The following is a 16,879-nucleotide window of genomic DNA, read 5'->3' on the forward strand; positions in this document are numbered from 1 at the left end:
ACTGCGAAAGAGCGTCGGGAAATCCAATGTGAGGAAGAAGTGGGTGAGCGGGTGAAAGCGGCGGGCGTGTTGCGCAGTTGGAGGTGTGGTCAAGCGGGGGGCACCTCACTTTTGGGGGCAAGTATAAATAGGAGCTAGGTATCCCCCGAGTTCCCCAGATTTGCTCTGCAAAGTTCCCTCTTGTTTTTACTTTGCAACCGAGACCCAGACAGGGGGCTATCCAGACTCCGGTTGTTCTGTGAAAGCTGACCGATTTCTGGCTGCTCGTTGGCCGCGTGTTTTGTGACTTTCCCGTTTCGTTGTATTTCGACAGTGGGGGTGAGAGACAGGCGGGATCCTCCGCCAAACACAGCTTCCTGCTTTCCTCCACTGCAAAAAGGTACGTACCTCTCTTAGCAGTTACACACGCCTGTGCACGTGCTCCGGCGCGTTAAGCTGGTCTGGCCATTAAACGAGCATCCGCCAAGGCGCCAGCGCACCCCACATCGCGTCAGTTCCACCAGACAACCTCAAGCTTCCCGCTCTGCCACTCAAAACAGTCTGAACTCTTGCCTTGCACTCCACGACATCCGACGGAATCTGGAACTTGTGGGCTGAGCCCTTTCTTTCATCTCAGGCAAAGAGTTTAGAGAGTCAAGAGCAACGAAGCCGAAAACCATCAATCCTTCTGGTGTAGTCCATGTTCATGCATGCTGACCCTGCATGAACGGTTAGGTTGGTGCCCTTAACGCCAGACGCCAGAACACGCACGCCAGGGCAACGCCAACCTCGCATTCCACGCAGGAAATCAATTAGATTTCATCGTGTCAGGGCTCCACCCATCTACGCGACAAGGCCGAGCCGAACGCGCTTCCATTTCGAGGTCGCCATTCCCACTTTGGCTCACTTCCACTTTACATCCATCTACCAACTAGATACTCTGCCATCCTCAATTTGGGCATGAAGCCAGCCCCTTCCATTAGGTCCACTTGACGTCAGGCTACCTCTAGGTGGTGACGGAACCCTCTGGCTCTCTTTCCGTTCACGACATCACGACCAGGTCCACCTTTCCCTCAACCACCACTACCCTCCACAACAACCGATAATACCAACTATCGCAACACAACACAACAACCCATAACAAAGCTCTGTCGCGACTTCTAGACCCATTGTTGTCGCTTCCCTCAGTCGCGTGCAGGGGCACCGCGGCGTGAAGGACGTCACAATGGCTACCCCAAACAACATGTGGTCTGCGCCCTCACCACACCCTCACCATCACCAGGCTGTCCCGCCGATGGATGGAGATGACTTGGCCATGCAGGTCAGGCCTATGGGCTGTGAGTGCATCTTGATGTCCTGTTTGCCAAACCATGCGCTCTAACCCAGCCCCATGTGATAGTGAAGGTGCTGTATACATTCGATCGAGACGGCCAGGTGTCGTGCTTGGCCCGATGGCCTCACATTCTCCAAATCCAAACACTACCCGTCGACGAAAGGACAACAATCGGCGTGGTGGACCTTCGAACATGCCTCCAGGCTATTGCGCAGTGCAGCCCCGAGATTGTAAACCAACAAGAGAACGATTACACTGTATATGCTGTCGACTATTCAGAGCCGGATACGCCCCTGGTCGGGCAAGGCATGTTGTCGTGGGGCCTGGAGTTCGCAAGCGATCACAACAGCCAACGGCATCAACAACAACAATTGGTGACGGGACGGGTAACTCGGAGTTTGTTGCCCGTGTTCAGCAATGGAAGCCGCGAGACCCTGGAGGTCAAGATGAAGCTCACAGCCGTTGCCAAGATGCAGCGACTCGGATTTTCTGGCATGGACAACACCCTTAGTAATATGCTCAGGTCCGACCCTATACAACCTACAGACATCACCACGTCCGAGTGGGCCTCGTTCATACAGTCCAATCCGGGCCTAGGGAGCTCGGCCAATATGGCTTCCATGCACTCGCCCGCCATGTCTACAGCTCCACTGAACGTCAATCTCAACGGCGATGGTCGCTACAACATGGATATCAGGAGTGATCCGCCTCCACCGCCCACTCGGCCCGCTAGCATACTGCCGAGTGGTTCACAGCCGCAAAATACCGGTCCCGTGGTCAACAATATGCAAAACATGCAGCCTCTCCAGCCTGTTCCTCCACGGCCAGCTCCTACTGGCGAGAGTGCCTCATCCCCGGCTCCAAGCCAGTCTGTCGAGATCCCCGCCAACCAGTCGGCGCGTCCCACCTCGAGACCTTCTAGTAGAGCGTCCCGTACTAGAGTTCCCACCGGAAGACCACGAGGCCGGCCACGCAAGAAGCCTCTTGAAGCAGGCAACACGTCAGGCGTCGAGGAAGCGACTGATGGTGATGATGGCCCGCAAAAGAAGAGAGCCAAAGTTATTAGTGCCGATTTTACTAGTACTGCGCCATTTGGTTCAGCACCAGAGTCGCTGAGAGTTGCAGCAAGTACATCTGGTTCTCTGCGCAACATGAGGCCCGTGGGAGCTGGTGGTAATCCGTCTCTAGGAAATCACGTTCAGGACGTGCCTAGAGCCCCCACCCCTGTTCCGGACGGGTCGATGTTGCAACGGCAACAGAGGAGGCTGATCTTCGAAAACAAAATGAAGTCTGACTTTGCGGGTGATGCAGAGAGCAGCATGTACCAGTCGCGCTTCGGCCAGCAAACCATGCAGAGGAGTATGAGCCACGATGCTCGGTCACCCACCGATTCTATTGGCCAGTCACCAGATCAAGGTTACGTGCCTGAAGACAGTCCCGCGGATATTGGATCATCTCCTCCGGTTCCCAGGACTAGTGCCTACATGCACTCGAGTCCTTATGTTTCAAGTCCAGTCCTCCCGCCAATGCCCGTTCCTATGCCGCAAGTCGACTCAGGCTTTATGAGCGGTGGATTCGACGACATCTTCGATGAGGATGAGCTACTGCAAGATGCCCCTCAAGATCATGGCCAGGAACTACCCGGTCAACCACAAGATCGAATGGTGGTGAGCCCTCCGGTACCGCAAGTTAGCAAACCTAATGCTCGAAAGGGTAACAGGGCCCATCGACAGGGAATTAACTTTCCCTTCCAGGAAGTCAACCCCGGCCCAAAAGAGCTTCTGCCCACAAAGAGCATCTTCAACCCTGCTGGAAAGACGAAGGCGCTGAACAGGGTTGCTCAGGCGACATCAGTCCCACCCATGCCAAAGAAGAACGCGGATCGTCCATTCAAGCGGTCGAATACAGCGCCAAACCCCATAATGTCCGATCACGATCCCCTACTGCAACAACCTAATGATCAGCAAGATGGCGAAACTCATCAGGAAGGGACTGCTTCCCAGAACTCCCAAGCAGTTATGCAAGGCTCTCAAACTCAGCACCAGCCGCCGTTTAACCTTCAGCAACAATCCTCGACCCAAAGCACGGGAAACACATCAGCTCAGCCACCAGCTACCATCCCTGTTACCACTGTGATGCCCATTCCTGAACGGCCCGAACCTGTTCACAGCAAAGCAGCCCAGCCAGCCACAAAGCCCGTCTCGAACAACTCCGCTTCTGCTGCTCCGGCCAGCGATCCCGTTGTAGAATCTACAGGAATGTCCTCCCGCGCAGCACAGTCTGAAGCTCCTGCTCCTGCTCCTGCTCGCGCTCGTCCACCTCCCCCTCGGGAACCTAGCGAGCCCGAAGAACCGCCTCGCTATAACAAGAATATGGTGAAAAAGCAGTCGATCAAGGAGAAACTGGAGGAGGCCATCCAAAGAGGAGAGTCGCCGCCGTTCTGCAATAATTGTGGGGCCATAGAAACACCCACTTGGCGGAAGATTTGGACGCAAGATCATCGCGGAGTTCCTGGCGTCTACGAATTTTCCGACAAACCTGGATTTGTGACCACCATCGATATCCTCGAGAAGGATGCTGATGGACAGTCCATCATGTATCAACTCGTGAAGAAGAATCTTGGGCCTAGGGATGACAAGAAGCTCTGGAAAGAAACTCTTCTCTGCAACCCATGCGGCATCTGGCTCGCCAAGTTCAAAGTTCACAGGCCACAGGACAGGTGGGACAAGGATGCCGCCCGACTTAATCAGCCTCGAAAGAAGAAAAACTCGCGCAACAAGAAACGCAAGAATGATACCCAAACAAACCCAACTTCGGAGGCATATTTCACGACTGACCCTATCGGACCGGCGGATCAGGAATCACCGGAAGAGGCGCAATATCAAAATATGACTCAACCGACACACCAGAATGTGAATGAAATGGAGGACAGCAACAACAACCAATCCTTGCATCACATGATTTTAAACTCGCGTAGCTCCCCAAAGCGACGTGGGCTGGGGTCGACTCACTCTAGGGGCAGTGGAACGGCGGATAGTCCCATCGCAGTAGAGGATGATCTCGGCACCACCAGAAGGCTTCTCTTCCCCTCACCCAGGAAAGGGGGTGCGCTGAAGGTCCTTGGGGAGCTCGCAGGTAACGCCGTCAATGGGACCACTGTGTCTCAAGACCCGAAGTCTGCCGCCATGGGTAAGGAGAACATCGGCCACTCGACCGAGTTCCAGCCGACAAGACGGCCCAATACGCCTGTCCTTCCGGACCAAGACGAGCTCGACCAAGAACTCTTCGGCAGCCCCGTTGACCGGCCATCAACACCACCCCCAAAGAGCTCCTCCTCTGGTATCTTCAAAACGCCTACCCGGCCGACTCCGAACCACCGGCCCATTACTAGGAGTATATCTCGGTCCATCCGTACCGTCCGGTCGGCGCAGAAGTCGCCTGGTCAGCTCTTCACGCAGACTCGACGGATTCCAACCAAGACTCCGCGCGGTACGCGTATCGTCTCCGGTAACAACGGAGGCATTCTCGTTAGCGCGTCCAAGCGGCGAAGCCCCCGCCATGCACGCTTTGCGCTTGACGACAGCCTACACGTGCCTACATCGTCTCCGACCCATGACTTTGAGGCATGGGGCTCACTGAACCAGCTGTTGAGCGAGGCCGACCAGTTCACAGCCAACTCATCGTCGCACGGGCTTCTCGACGTTACCATGCAACACTACGATAGCGACAGCGTGCAGCAGCTCGTCGAGGGCGCGGGTGCTTTGGATTTTGGTAGCTTCATGGGTACCGATATGATCATGCCTAGCTCTCCGCCCATGACGAGGGTTCATCACCATGGAGATGGTGGCAATGGCAGCATGAGCTTTGAGGCGTCGTTGAGCATTGAGAGCTTGTGGGTGGAGACTACGGCTACGGGCGAAGGAGGAGGGAGCGTGGAGGAGAGAAATGCCGCCGCTGATGTGGATGAGTTGAGTTAGGGTCTCAATAATCAGCCGGAGACGCAGCCGGAGCCCCCTGTTGATGCTAATGATGTCCGGATGGGTCAGCTGTTGAGCTTGGATCTGAACAATCAGCTGGAGCCGACCGTTGGAGATACGGGAGGGCATTTCAGCTTTGACACAAATGCCGTGAAAGATCCGCAGTTCTTGCAACAAATGGGCACTGTTATTGTCTAAGTTACCGCAGATGGGAAGGGAAGGAACAAATGTTATTCGCATGTTGGGCGAAAAGTTAAACTACGATATACCCTCAGGAGATGCGGAAAAGCGGGAGGATCACATCACTGATTATACGCCACGCGTCGGCTTCCTTCCTCAATGTTCACCAGAAGAGAAAAGTGAATTGGGGGTTTTGGGCGTCAATATTTGGATGGGATGGGATGGGATGGGATACCATAGCGTTTTCCAGGATTTTCATGATTTTTCTGTTTTATTTTCCCCCTCATCTTGCTCCTTCACTGTCTATTTCCTGTTCCTAGATAATCTCCCTAGCCTCTAGATCACCCCATACCATCACGTCAAACCGTATTACATCACGATGATAGTGAAGTGGAAAGTCCGCAAGTCCGCAAGTCCGCAAGTCCTCCGCATCTCCACGTCTCCACGTCTTTTCTGCTGTCTTTCGTCCCAACCCTCAGAAGGGATGCATGCACCCCGTACGTGTCCTGCACAGTCCTGCGCTGTTCCTGCAAAGCAATATTGCCGCAAGATGAAGTGTCAAAGCGAGGCATGACAACATGTTTCCCCCGCATTCTGCTGCCACTGCCCCCGTACTGCGCCTCCCATGCTGCGTATGATAGTGCACGTGCGAGCTGCGGAGTCGCAGCCGCAAACGCTTGGGCGGTGTCGCAATTTGGTGGCGAAATCTTTTCAAAGTGAATATCGGATGGTTTTTCGTATTTTCGCGGTCTGTGGATGAACTTCCAGGTTTGAGAGCGCGGGGGATGTCGGAGTTACCCAGGGGGATCGCGAGTGACTGAGAGGTCCTTTTGGGTTCTGTGTTGTCATGAGTGGGTATCGATGTGTATTTTCGCCTCTTCTAGGTTGTTGGTTTACTTTACCACCTCACCTAACCTCACCTCGCATCCCTCCTTTCGTCTCATGGCTCATGGCTCGGCCCTTTTCTTTTAGTTCTCGTACAAAAAGAGAGGCTTGTAACGGTGGGTGACTTCCACTACAGCGTTTGCTAGGCTGTAATCTGTAAAAACATGCGTAAGTATGGGTACGTGAGGGCGCGTGAGGGCGCAATCAATACCACTAAGGCATGGAGGAGGGAGGAGGGAGGGCGGATGAGGGATGAGGGACTGGGGGATGGACGACGTGAACAGAAACTTACCAACACCCTGCCCCAAATCAATGGAGCTAAGCACCTTGATGGAAAGATCCGGGTTGACCTTGCCGATGAGCTGGACGCCGTTGTTTGCTGAGAGGTGTGCTTCCTATTTTTTGTTAGTTACGCCATCTCATCTCATCCCAGCCTGTCTTATCATTGAATGTGGTACACATTGTCACATGGAGTGTAATCAAAGAGGAAACAGGCGGACGTACGCGGTTAAGATAGGCATGAATAGTCCCATCAGCATCGATAGTCGCCTCCTCACCGCGGAGCTGGACGACCTTGCCTACGACGGTCACGAGCTTGCCGACATACTGGTTGAGATAGGCGCAGGTGATGCGGGGGGTGGAAGAGTTGCCGTCCATTTTTTTTCTTCGGTGTTCTGTGTCCGTGAGATGATCTCGGTGATATCGGAGATTTGGAGAAAGGATTGAGTGTGGTGAGTGAGTGGCAGTAGAGTTTGTTGGAGAGTTGGTGTTTTGCGGAGCAAAAGTGCCAGTGTCGTGAGTAACGTTGAGGTTGAGGTTCTAATACACTTTCGTTGTTTGTTTGAAGTTGTTGATGGTGATCTTGCTTTTGCTGTTTGTTGTTATCGTGTGTGCTAACAGATTTGGCGTTGCTGCCTGGTTGGATGCTGTTAGTGAAAAGAGTTTCACTACGGGCGGGGCACTGTGGCCCGGCATGTATCGAATTCACGAAGGGCGTGACTTCCGTTCTAGGGATGCTGTGTTAACAGGGAAAATCGCGGTCTTTGATTTATATGCTGGCTAAAGTGTTCAAGAATGCGTAATAAGGAAAGTAAGCAGCAGGCAAGCACTTTGATCGATTTTCACTTTCGGAGTTAGACGACGCGTGTGAATGTCGAAGCAGTTCGGGTCCGGCGCGATACGGGATGGTACTAGTGCCGCACTGTGCCCCTGGCTGCAGTGTTTGGGGGGGATTTATGTAGACTGCCCTGCCAGCACGATGGACAGGGGTGGTCAAGAGCCCCATCTGTCCCTGTGAGCCCTGGAAGGCAGATTGACCCAGTTGACGCCCGTAATTCTGCGGGGATAGCGGGGATACGAGGCCTATGGTTCCGTCTCGACCGATCGATTTCGAATAGCTGGAAACTCGCCGTATGGTGCCATATGGTTCTGAAAACAATCGGGACAGGAATAATATGGCGAGTTGGTTGGCCTGGAGGAACTTGCTGGCTCGGAATCTGTCTCCGTCACGGTTCAATTCACCGGTGATATGTGACAGTCATCTCCAGCGGGGAACTCACCAGCTCATCTCGAGCACTTCATGAACAGCGATGGGATATCTGACATGATTGACGATGTTTTCCGCCTGGCAGGTATTCGTGGTTTGGAGCTCGGACAAAAATCACTGGTACCGTAGGTTTTATTCTCGATCTACCGTAACTAACAGCCCGAAGTGGTTTCCGGACAGATCTTACAGGATAGGCCATCAGATGGGAATTGCAAAAATTATATGTGAGAGGGTGGCTATGGCATATCAAACCACCTGCGGCCTGATCTTTTTTGCTTGTACATGACACCTCTACAGCCGAATATGCAGTAGATGCAGGCTTGTCGCGAAGGCCTTATCAATCAAAACAATGGTTCGCGAATGCGAATATCATGATTTGCTCATATCCATCTTACCTGGACAGATCCAACTGCCTTTTGCTGGAAACCATCCACGAACTGGGAATGGATCTTCTCACCTCCTACCTTGGACGACAAGACAGCTTTATTCTAGATAACTTATAAGTAAGTTGCCCTGCATATGCTAATGCACCGAAAAAGCAAGTCATTTACTTTTCCCCAGTTTGAGATTCAAACCACGACTCCTTGCTTGGACCTCCACTCTTCTGCCATTCCACCTCGTTTCTTCTGTAGGTATGAACCTGTTCCGATGCTTCTGGACTCGCAGAGTGTACGATACCTACCGCATCTACTCACTCGATTGGAATACCCCTTGGCAAGCACCTAAATCTCTTAGCATACATGAAAGCGAGCCGCCATACCTAAGATGGGCATTGAAGCGAGGCGGCCACCTGTTGCTAGTGTACGCTAGACACCGTGACCTCCAGCTCGGTTACCTTCTACCCTCAGTTACTAGCCAAAATTAGGATATCTTTCAAAATAACCACGACTATAACATTTCTAAAAGACTTTGAGTATTGATAATACTAATATATCTTTCCTACAATTTAAACTAATAAATACTTTTCCTTTCAATACTAAAGCTGTAATATACTACTATTTAACTTTTTTCCTTTTTCTAAATATGTACTTTAAATAATGAAAAACAAAGAAAAATATAACACACCTATAAATTTATGTAATAGGGTTACCGCCTAGGGACTGTAGCTTTGATCTATGACTAGAGCTAATATGTAGCGCCATAGCTATATTAGTGCTGCCTATATTAAAACTTAGCTTCTGTGGTAGAACTGCTTTTTAAACAGAATTTTCCTTCTTTATAGAACCTCAATTAGAGTATACTACTAGTACTTATATTAACCGTATTATCCCTCTTATATTAAATTCTATTAATACAATAGATCCAATGGACAAGAATTACTTATTATAAATATAATTAAATATGAAAAGATTGTTAATTAATTTCGTTATAGCTACGACTTTTGTAAAATAATAATAAAATATGTAGTAACTTACTTTAAAGTAATTAACCACTTAATAATACTAAACAGCCTAGTAGTAAATTATAACTATTATTATTGTCACGGCGCTGGCGGACCATTACATCACTAGGCTATGTTCCAAAAGGATACAAGTAACCAAAGCTGGCAATTCAGTCGCTCAAGTGGTCTTATATAGTTGTGATGGCAGTCGAGAGGCACAACTGCAAGGCTGCTATCACAATTATTGAAGAAGAAACGAAATGATAAAAACGTATTTTAATTAATAAGTGTGCCTTTATTTTTGAAATATTTACAAGCAACAAACTCTTAAAAGCTATAAAAACTATAATTTATACTCCTATTACAAATTAGTAATTTACAATAATTACTGCTAATTAGAACGTCCTAATTAATAATATATAAAAAGCCGCCCTTATTTTTTATAATTCTAAGTATGAATATATTCGCTGATTAAAATAAAATGGAATCTTCTTTCCTTTCAATTTTTAAATAAGATAATTAAAATTTATTTACAAAGAAAAGAAAAGTAAGTCTAATTACTATAACAGCCGATGCAATACGGAACTACGTGCGGTTTGAAACAATTATATAAGACTATTTAAGTATTGAATCTTCCAGCTTCAATTACTTGTATTCTTTTGCAGAGACATAGCCTGATTAGTGTAGTAGTCTGCTACAGCTGTAATAATTACTACTAATAAAGTAGGATAGTTAGTATTAATAGAAAGTTTTCTTATTGAGAAAAAAACTAAAAGTAAAAGCTCTTTAGAAACGCAGTAAACTTTCGGATTAATATAATTCCAAAGAATCCTTCGCCAAATTAAAAGGTATTTTCAGTAACGAAAACAAAAAAAATACTTTACCTTTAGTCGGTTATATTTATTTTATTAGAAAGAAAAATAAAATTTTATTAAATTAAGTTCCTACCTTTCAAAAGAACGTTATAAACGTTAGAAGTTTCTTTTAGGAAGACGATTTTAAATTCCTCTAATTCAATACTTCTGTTTGCTACAATGCCTTAACTAGCCTATAATAATAGCACTAATATAGAGATGCTACGGTGAACTATGCACTTGTAGCAGAGCGGAGCGGCAGCTGTCACAGGTTAGCATTGGCTAATGCCAACCTGTGACAGAAGCGGTAGGAAGTACAACAGCAGTACTGAAGGAAGTAGCGTAGTTGCAAAGACAATAGAAAAATGTTGTAAAAGAGATCTTAGAGAGAACTCTGCTCTCAAGACAAAAGAGTACAGTAAACTCTGCACTGTGAGAAACAACTATTATAGTGAACTCTGCACTATAGGAGTAGACTGTATTGTATTCCTTAGATTGTGCTTGCTTGCTTGCTTGCTTGCTTAAGGAGTGACTAACTAAAGGAGAGAAGAGATCTTTATATATACGAACATTAAGTATCTTAAAGCTTCCAGCGTGTAGAAGCTTTTGTAAGTTGATAGGAGTGCTTATAGAAGCACTATACCATGAAAGGAATAAACTGAACCTATAATCTTCTGGTTCATTCCATGATGACAAATTAGTTTAGAAGAAATGCTGAACAAGTTAGAGAATTCCAGAATATAATAGCAAAACCTCTGTATTTTAGCACGTTTTGTAGGAACTGAGTGGACTGATTTTGTAGAAGGAATAGTTTAATTAGCTTTCTATACTACAAGGTAGTCCAAAGCAGTTACAAAGCACAGTACTAGCTACACGTTAATATTATTTCTTATCATTATTATAGTAAATTATGAAAATAATATTCTAGACTTAATAATATATTTATAGTGACTATTTAAATAAAAAATACAGTTAACAGCCAAATTTTTATGCTCGACTAATAAAAGTAAAAGTTTAGCAGCCTTCTAATATAAGAAAGGAAGAAGTAGAAAGATTTATAAATAAGTAAGGCTTTTTATTTTCTCTTTTAAAAGTATTATCTTTAACTTTAGTAATAATAGCCAGCAGATTCTTTTTAATAGTACGCAAAGCGTAAATTTACTTCTTTACTAAAAAAGAGGAGGAGTAGGAAGCCGCCGAAGTATATTTTTTAATAAATTAGTAAAGGGAGTTAAAAGATTCAAACTTAGAGGTACAAAAACAAAGCATTTATAATAATCAAAAGTTTCTAATAGGAATCGTATTAAAATTGGTAATATTTACCGTGAAAATTTTAATAAAAATTGAAAAAAAGAAAAAGAAAAAGAAAAACAAAGAAAAGAATAAAAAAAAAAAGTAAATATTTATATATAAATTTCTAAGTTCAAATAATAAAGCTACACTACTATTAACTAATTAGTGCGGTCGCTATTTAATTACAATGAAGTTGTACAAGTAGTTTTAATAAAAAGTACAAATATATAAAGGAAAAGAAAGGGGGCAGTAATATTATGGAACTACTATCGGGGTACTATAGCTCTATTTTATAATTAAAGCTAATATATAGCGCCGTAGCTATATCGGTACCGCTTATATCAAAACCTCGCTCTTGTAGTGGTGCTGCTTCTTAAATAGACTTTTTCTTCTTTATAAAACCTCAATTAAACTATACAACCAGCAGTCGTATTAACCGTGCTGTCTCCGTTATAATTTGTTATAAATTATCCTTAAATTTAGATTTTATTATAATATTAAACTAGTTGCCATTGGGAAAAATATTGTAGTCTTCGTGGAAAAAGTTTATAAAGTTGCTGATTGATTGCTTATAGCAAGCTTAAAAAGTCCTTTAAAAAAGCTAATTTCAAATTCAAATTAACATATAATACTCTTTATATAGTTTTTATTACCTATATAAATTTTCAAGAGAATATTTTACTTTTTCGCGCTCTTTTTATTGAATTTGACCGGGGGTGAGGGGTGACCAGGCTGGGGGTCATGACGTCTAGGCTCCCAGAACGTTACAGCGGGCCTGCGGGGGTCTTGCAGATGGGGGCCAGTCTAAACTGAGAGGAGTTTAAAGGGTATTCCAATCGAGTGAGAAGATGCGGTACACTGAATGAGGAAGCCTGCCGAGAGGGGTTTGCTTTCAGGTAACGCCAGAGCTGCAGCAAGTGCGGTTCGGAACGGAAAAACAGCCGAGACCAACTTACATGGCGAAGGTAGGCTTCATTTCATGCTCACGTCGAGCTCTCATCCCCATATTCTCGTTCATCATCCTTACAACCCCGCATTGTGCGACGTTATCCCGGGCCAAACAACCTTCGAATTCAACATTCGGTTTGCCGGGGCTCAAGCCACCAAGTCTACCCACTACAACGATCAGATGGAGATTCTCGATTTCCCATCGCTGACCGGTTCTCTGCCATTGGTCACAGTAACGTCTCACCAACTGTCTCCCATGACGGGAACTTTCAATCCGGCCCCAGGCATGGCAGGCTGGCAGGCCTTGGGCAGTATTGCGAGCCGATTACCAACCAAGAGGTACCGCATCTAAGAATGTGTGGGTGTCGAGAGATAAAGTATCTCTTGTGCAGGTAGACGCTTCCAAGTCACAGGCTGTCCGGATCCTGAACACAGTGTTGCGTCGGTCTCCGGAGTTCAGCAAACACCTCATCGGATCCAGGCCCAAGCGCATCGCCCCGCGTCCACAACTGCTATTTAGCTGAGGGGTTGAGATGGGATGAAGCAACTCGAATCGCCAGTGAAGCTCTATGGAGGGTGAAGCCGAGCTAACCTCGTACGCCGCCGACCAAAGCTGCACCTCCAGGCACGGTATCTTCTGCGCAGGGAACAATGCTGCATATCATGGCTTTCTCCTCACCTCGGCTCAAGACCGGGCATTTGATTATTAAGGTTGGGAGGCCAACAAAGCAGACGGAGCCGAGAGGAGCTCAAAGCTTGGGCTTGCCTAACCCAGATGCATCCCAGGATCATGAAATCTTTGGGGACCTGCTCCTTCTGTCTCCGCTTGTCCAATCCTGTCTGCTCAGTCCGCCACGCTAACAACATGGTGTAGCACGGAGGAAAGCATAAGGGTACGGTCATTGTTGCCTGCCTTATACCAGAAAAGAGGTACCATCCATCCCACCTGATGGTAGCCATGGTGGTATCAGACATATTCCGTCAATGTTGCCTGTTCACCAAATGCAAATCCAAGGCCAACTTCCAGATGCGTTTTTCTTTTCCGAGCTGGTGTTTGACAGTTGGTCATTGTTCCCAATCAACTTGGAAAGATCACCATGTCTTCTTCCTTCACCTAACCTCGAATTCCTGCCAGAGACAGCGCACCCAGAGTCTCGATAATCGGCATTCCTATTTCTTTTCGAACTCTCCTTTTTAGATTTTGCTGCATTTCGGGTGCCCAGACAACCGGGCTCCTAGAAATGCAGGATCGAGGAAGGCGCATTGCCTTCTGTTTTCGAGAGTGAACCAGTCCGGTCACACAACGCTCCGGTTTCGTCCCCAACCAGAAAGACGACTTCATCTTATTTCCCAAATAAAATCTACAACTTGGGCAGGTAAGGGTCACGGCCTGTGTTTGAACACTGAAAACAGTCTTCAGTAAAGGCAGTCACGTCCCGTACCAGCCGCCAGATCATTTGCGTTCCTTCCTTCAACAGCCGATTGGACTGTCAGGCCATCAAGACAGCCGGGCTGCCAAGCCAAGCAGAACGGCAGCAGTACCCATCAAGGTACACAGAGCTACGGACAGTGATTGAAGGTGCCTGCCCCTTTTTGCAAAGCGTGGAAGCCCTCCGACTCAGACGCATAGGAATAGATTCCTTCCTTCTCGGTAAGTTGCTAGCCTGGACATCACTTTCCCTTTTTGCAGCAACGATCCTGATATTACCCCTTTTCGAGCTTCAGTTATGCGTATACGCTCGAATTCCTCCGCGTGCCTGCTTCAACACCCACCTTTCCGTCTTTTACTCAATCAGTCCCCCTTGAATCGGTGCTCAAGCGGAACTGGCTCGGCTGGGTTGCACACGAATGCCCTAAGCTTGGGCAATCACCCGGCCGCCCGGTCTTTCCATCCCCAGGAGGGCCGGAGCTCAGGCCCGGAGCAAAACATCCGTCGTGTTCCGGCCTTGACGCCGTCCAGCTTGTGCTTCCGAGTCCCTTCTACCGTATCTGTGTCATCCTCCATCATTATGCTGAGTTCGTCCCAATACACTTGTTGCCGTTCCTGATCGTTAACTCTTTTGTTGGCTCTAGTCACCCCTGAGTGTCACCAACACGCCATGGACACTCCCTCACACTTCTTCAGCGACTCATTGGCATACGAGGATTCCAACCCATACCAAGAGAACGACCAGGATGTCGTGTATGAAGTCCCTCACGAAATCCCCCACGGCATCTCCCACAATATTCCCCATGATGTCCCCCCTGATGTAGGCATGGGCGAGGCCGGGCTTCAGTCGTACCATGTTTTCGATCACAAGCTGTCCATCGACCAATCTCCAATACCGGGCGATGGCCCAACGTTAGGGGAGCGGCCGGGGATATGGGATGGCTTCGCAGAACCAAGCGCCATGGAAACGAACAATAGGCTCTTTGTTGACCCGGGCCTATACGGAGGAGGAAGACATCAGGACGTGAACGGACTAGAAGGGCTCGGTGATCCGGACAGTATGGACGCGAATACAAGCTCTCTTTCCGATGTCATGTCACGGGTTTCCACTCGACGGTCTTCGAGCAATAAGTCAAACTCGCATCGATCATCCCAATCCGGTAGCATGTCGACGGACATAACTCCCCCAGACCAAGATCCGCCCAAGAAAAGGAAACCGAGAAAAAAGGACGCCAACATGGAGGCGGATGAGCACAAGAGGAACAAGTTCCTGGAGCGGAACCGACTCGCCGCGAGCAAGTGTCGGGAGAAGAAGAAGCTGTACACCCAGGAGTTGGAGGGAACAAAGATCAGCCTTGAAGCAAGAAACGGAAGTCTGCAAAGGGAATACAGTATTCTGCTCAGTGAGGTCAGCGATCTGAAGCACCAGTTAATGGTACACGCCAAGTGCAATGACCGCAACATCGACCTGTGGCTTGAGAACGAAGCTCGGCGTTTTGTCCAGACCAGCGATGCCTTTGGTCAACCGTTTGCCGGCCTGGGACAACCTGGACAGACTTCAGGCGTGCCAGGGGTGCCGGGATCCCCCAAAAGTCGACACGCAAGCATAGCTCCAAGCTACCCGGCAATGACAGGAGTCCAGCTCGGTGTTCTTAGACCAGGCGCAGAAGGGCAAGGCGGCAACGGCGGCGGCGGCGGCGGAGGAGGCGGATTGACATACGGTCAGTCACCGGGCATACTTGCTCCTCCAAATGCAAACACCACTGCTCCAACTCACGAGCAATCCGCTTCAGCTTCGGACCTATACCCAACTCCCGGTGGTGCCAGCGGTGGCTTCTCGAACACCATTCCCCCTGGTATGAAGAGAAAGCCTGACATTAACTATGACCACATGCCCGATGACATGTTCAGCGATCAGTCAACTTTTGGGGGCGGATAATGCGTGTGGTCTGGCTGGCAAGACTGAAGCCAAGGAAGAAAGAAGCTAGAGTTCTAGAGAAAGGGGTCAGCCGTTGCTTCCCTGCGTGGTTATATTGAACCTAATGTTTTGCGTGGCTGGTTTTGCGGCATCTCACCACTATCCTTTTTGACACTGTCGTTTCCATGGTTGCTTTGCCAGGCTTGAAATTATTATACGTTAAAACCCCCGTTCGCATGGGGTCATCGCGGAAGGTGCTGCTGGTGGAATTTGATGTTGATGTTTGGCAGCATATTGTCGGTGCATTTGTTGAAATGGCAAAGAGACGGGGCATGCATTGGGTGGAAAGTCGGAGGAGCAAGATTGCGGGCGCCGTTTTGATCGTACTATGAAGAGCATCATATTGCATTTGTTTCGGCATATCTTCGCTTGCTTGGTCAGCCGGATACAGTCGGAATGTCGTGCATAAGGCAAGTGGCATAGGAGTCATAGCAGTGCGAATCCGTGGTATGGTGCGTAGGAGGGGCCAAAAGCCATCATACTCGACATTTGGAAGACCTTCTGAACAACGATATAAGCGGATATACGACAAGGAAAATGCATATACGTACGTATAACTCGACACTGAAGATACGATTTGACGCTGGCATATGTACGCAATAACACAGCTGGAGACTCAATGATGGAGCAGTAGAATACGACAGTGGTAAAGGTAATATAACATGCGCTTCCTCAACACTCGAAGTTGGAAAAAAAAAAAAAAAAAAAAAAAAGAGTCTCAACCATAACCGTTTTGTTCTAGCATTACATAGGGGCCCAGCTGACCGGATACCAACCTCAACTTGAACCGGTGGCGTCACATGGCCAAGATGTTGACGTCTTTCTTCTCTAGCTAATTTTTCCCTTGGCTACTACCCTTTCCCACCTTGCTCTCATCTACACTACACTTTTATCTATCAATCAGACGAACCGTGACGCGAGTCGACGAGATCGAGCCGACTGGTTGGTGAAGTGGTGATCGGCAACTGAAGGCAAGCATTTTCTAGCAAAATGCCAAGACGTCGGAATGTTGTCATCGATCGACCAGGCGGTAGTAGTCTACCAAACACTTTTCTGTTCCTGGGAGGGTTACACCCGCAATTCAGCTAGATGTTGA

The 16,879-nt window shown here is 48.0% G+C and overlaps 3 protein-coding genes across 3 annotated transcripts; 2 read left to right on the forward strand and 1 right to left on the reverse strand.

The window, feature by feature from the left end:
* Positions 1 to 1,204: 1,204 nt before the first annotated feature.
* SMAC4_07029 (uncharacterized protein) lies at positions 1,205 to 6,051 on the forward strand (the record flags this gene model as incomplete). Its single annotated transcript, XM_003349629.2, has 2 exons — positions 1,205 to 1,316; positions 1,379 to 6,051. 2 exons carry the CDS (start codon positions 1,205 to 1,207, stop codon positions 5,287 to 5,289), a joined length of 4,023 nt encoding a protein of 1,340 aa, XP_003349677.1. The 3' UTR covers positions 5,290 to 6,051.
* Positions 6,052 to 6,140: 89 nt separating this feature from the next.
* Positions 6,141 to 7,670, reverse strand: SMAC4_07030 (uncharacterized protein). Its single transcript, XM_003349630.2, has 3 exons — positions 6,859 to 7,670; positions 6,647 to 6,749; positions 6,141 to 6,508 (listed from the first exon to the last, which is right to left on the reverse strand). Exons 1-3 carry the CDS (start codon positions 7,009 to 7,011, stop codon positions 6,438 to 6,440), a joined length of 327 nt encoding a protein of 108 aa, XP_003349678.1. The 5' UTR covers positions 7,012 to 7,670; the 3' UTR covers positions 6,141 to 6,437.
* Positions 7,671 to 14,168: 6,498 nt separating this feature from the next.
* SMAC4_07031 (uncharacterized protein) lies at positions 14,169 to 15,792 on the forward strand. The gene is made up of 2 exons (XM_003349631.2): positions 14,169 to 14,654; positions 14,784 to 15,792. Exons 1-2 carry the CDS (start codon positions 14,476 to 14,478, stop codon positions 15,742 to 15,744), a joined length of 1,140 nt encoding a protein of 379 aa, XP_003349679.1. The 5' UTR covers positions 14,169 to 14,475; the 3' UTR covers positions 15,745 to 15,792.
* Positions 15,793 to 16,879: the final 1,087 nt, after the last annotated feature.

Source organism: Sordaria macrospora, chromosome 2 (assembly GCF_033870435.1).
Source record: "Sordaria macrospora chromosome 2, complete sequence".
Lineage (NCBI taxonomy): Eukaryota > Fungi > Ascomycota > Sordariomycetes > Sordariales > Sordariaceae > Sordaria > Sordaria macrospora.

Excerpts from the sequence above, each read along its gene's own strand:
- SMAC4_07030 (XM_003349630.2), bottom strand. The coding sequence starts at position 7,011 with ATGGACGGCAACTCTTCCACCCCCCGCATCACCTGCGCCTATCTCAAC. Across the intron at positions 6,750-6,858 it reads TTCATGCCTATCTTAACCGC|GAAGCACACCTCTCAGCAAA; the intron begins GTACGTCCGCCT and ends AACAAAAAATAG. Across the intron at positions 6,509-6,646 it reads TGATTTGGGGCAGGGTGTTG|ATTACAGCCTAGCAAACGCT; the intron begins GTAAGTTTCTGT and ends ATGTTTTTACAG.
- SMAC4_07031 (XM_003349631.2), top strand. The coding sequence starts at position 14,476 with ATGGACACTCCCTCACACTTCTTCAGCGACTCATTGGCATACGAGGAT. Across the intron at positions 14,655-14,783 it reads GGCGAGGCCGGGCTTCAGTC|GCTCTTTGTTGACCCGGGCC; the intron begins GTACCATGTTTT and ends AACGAACAATAG.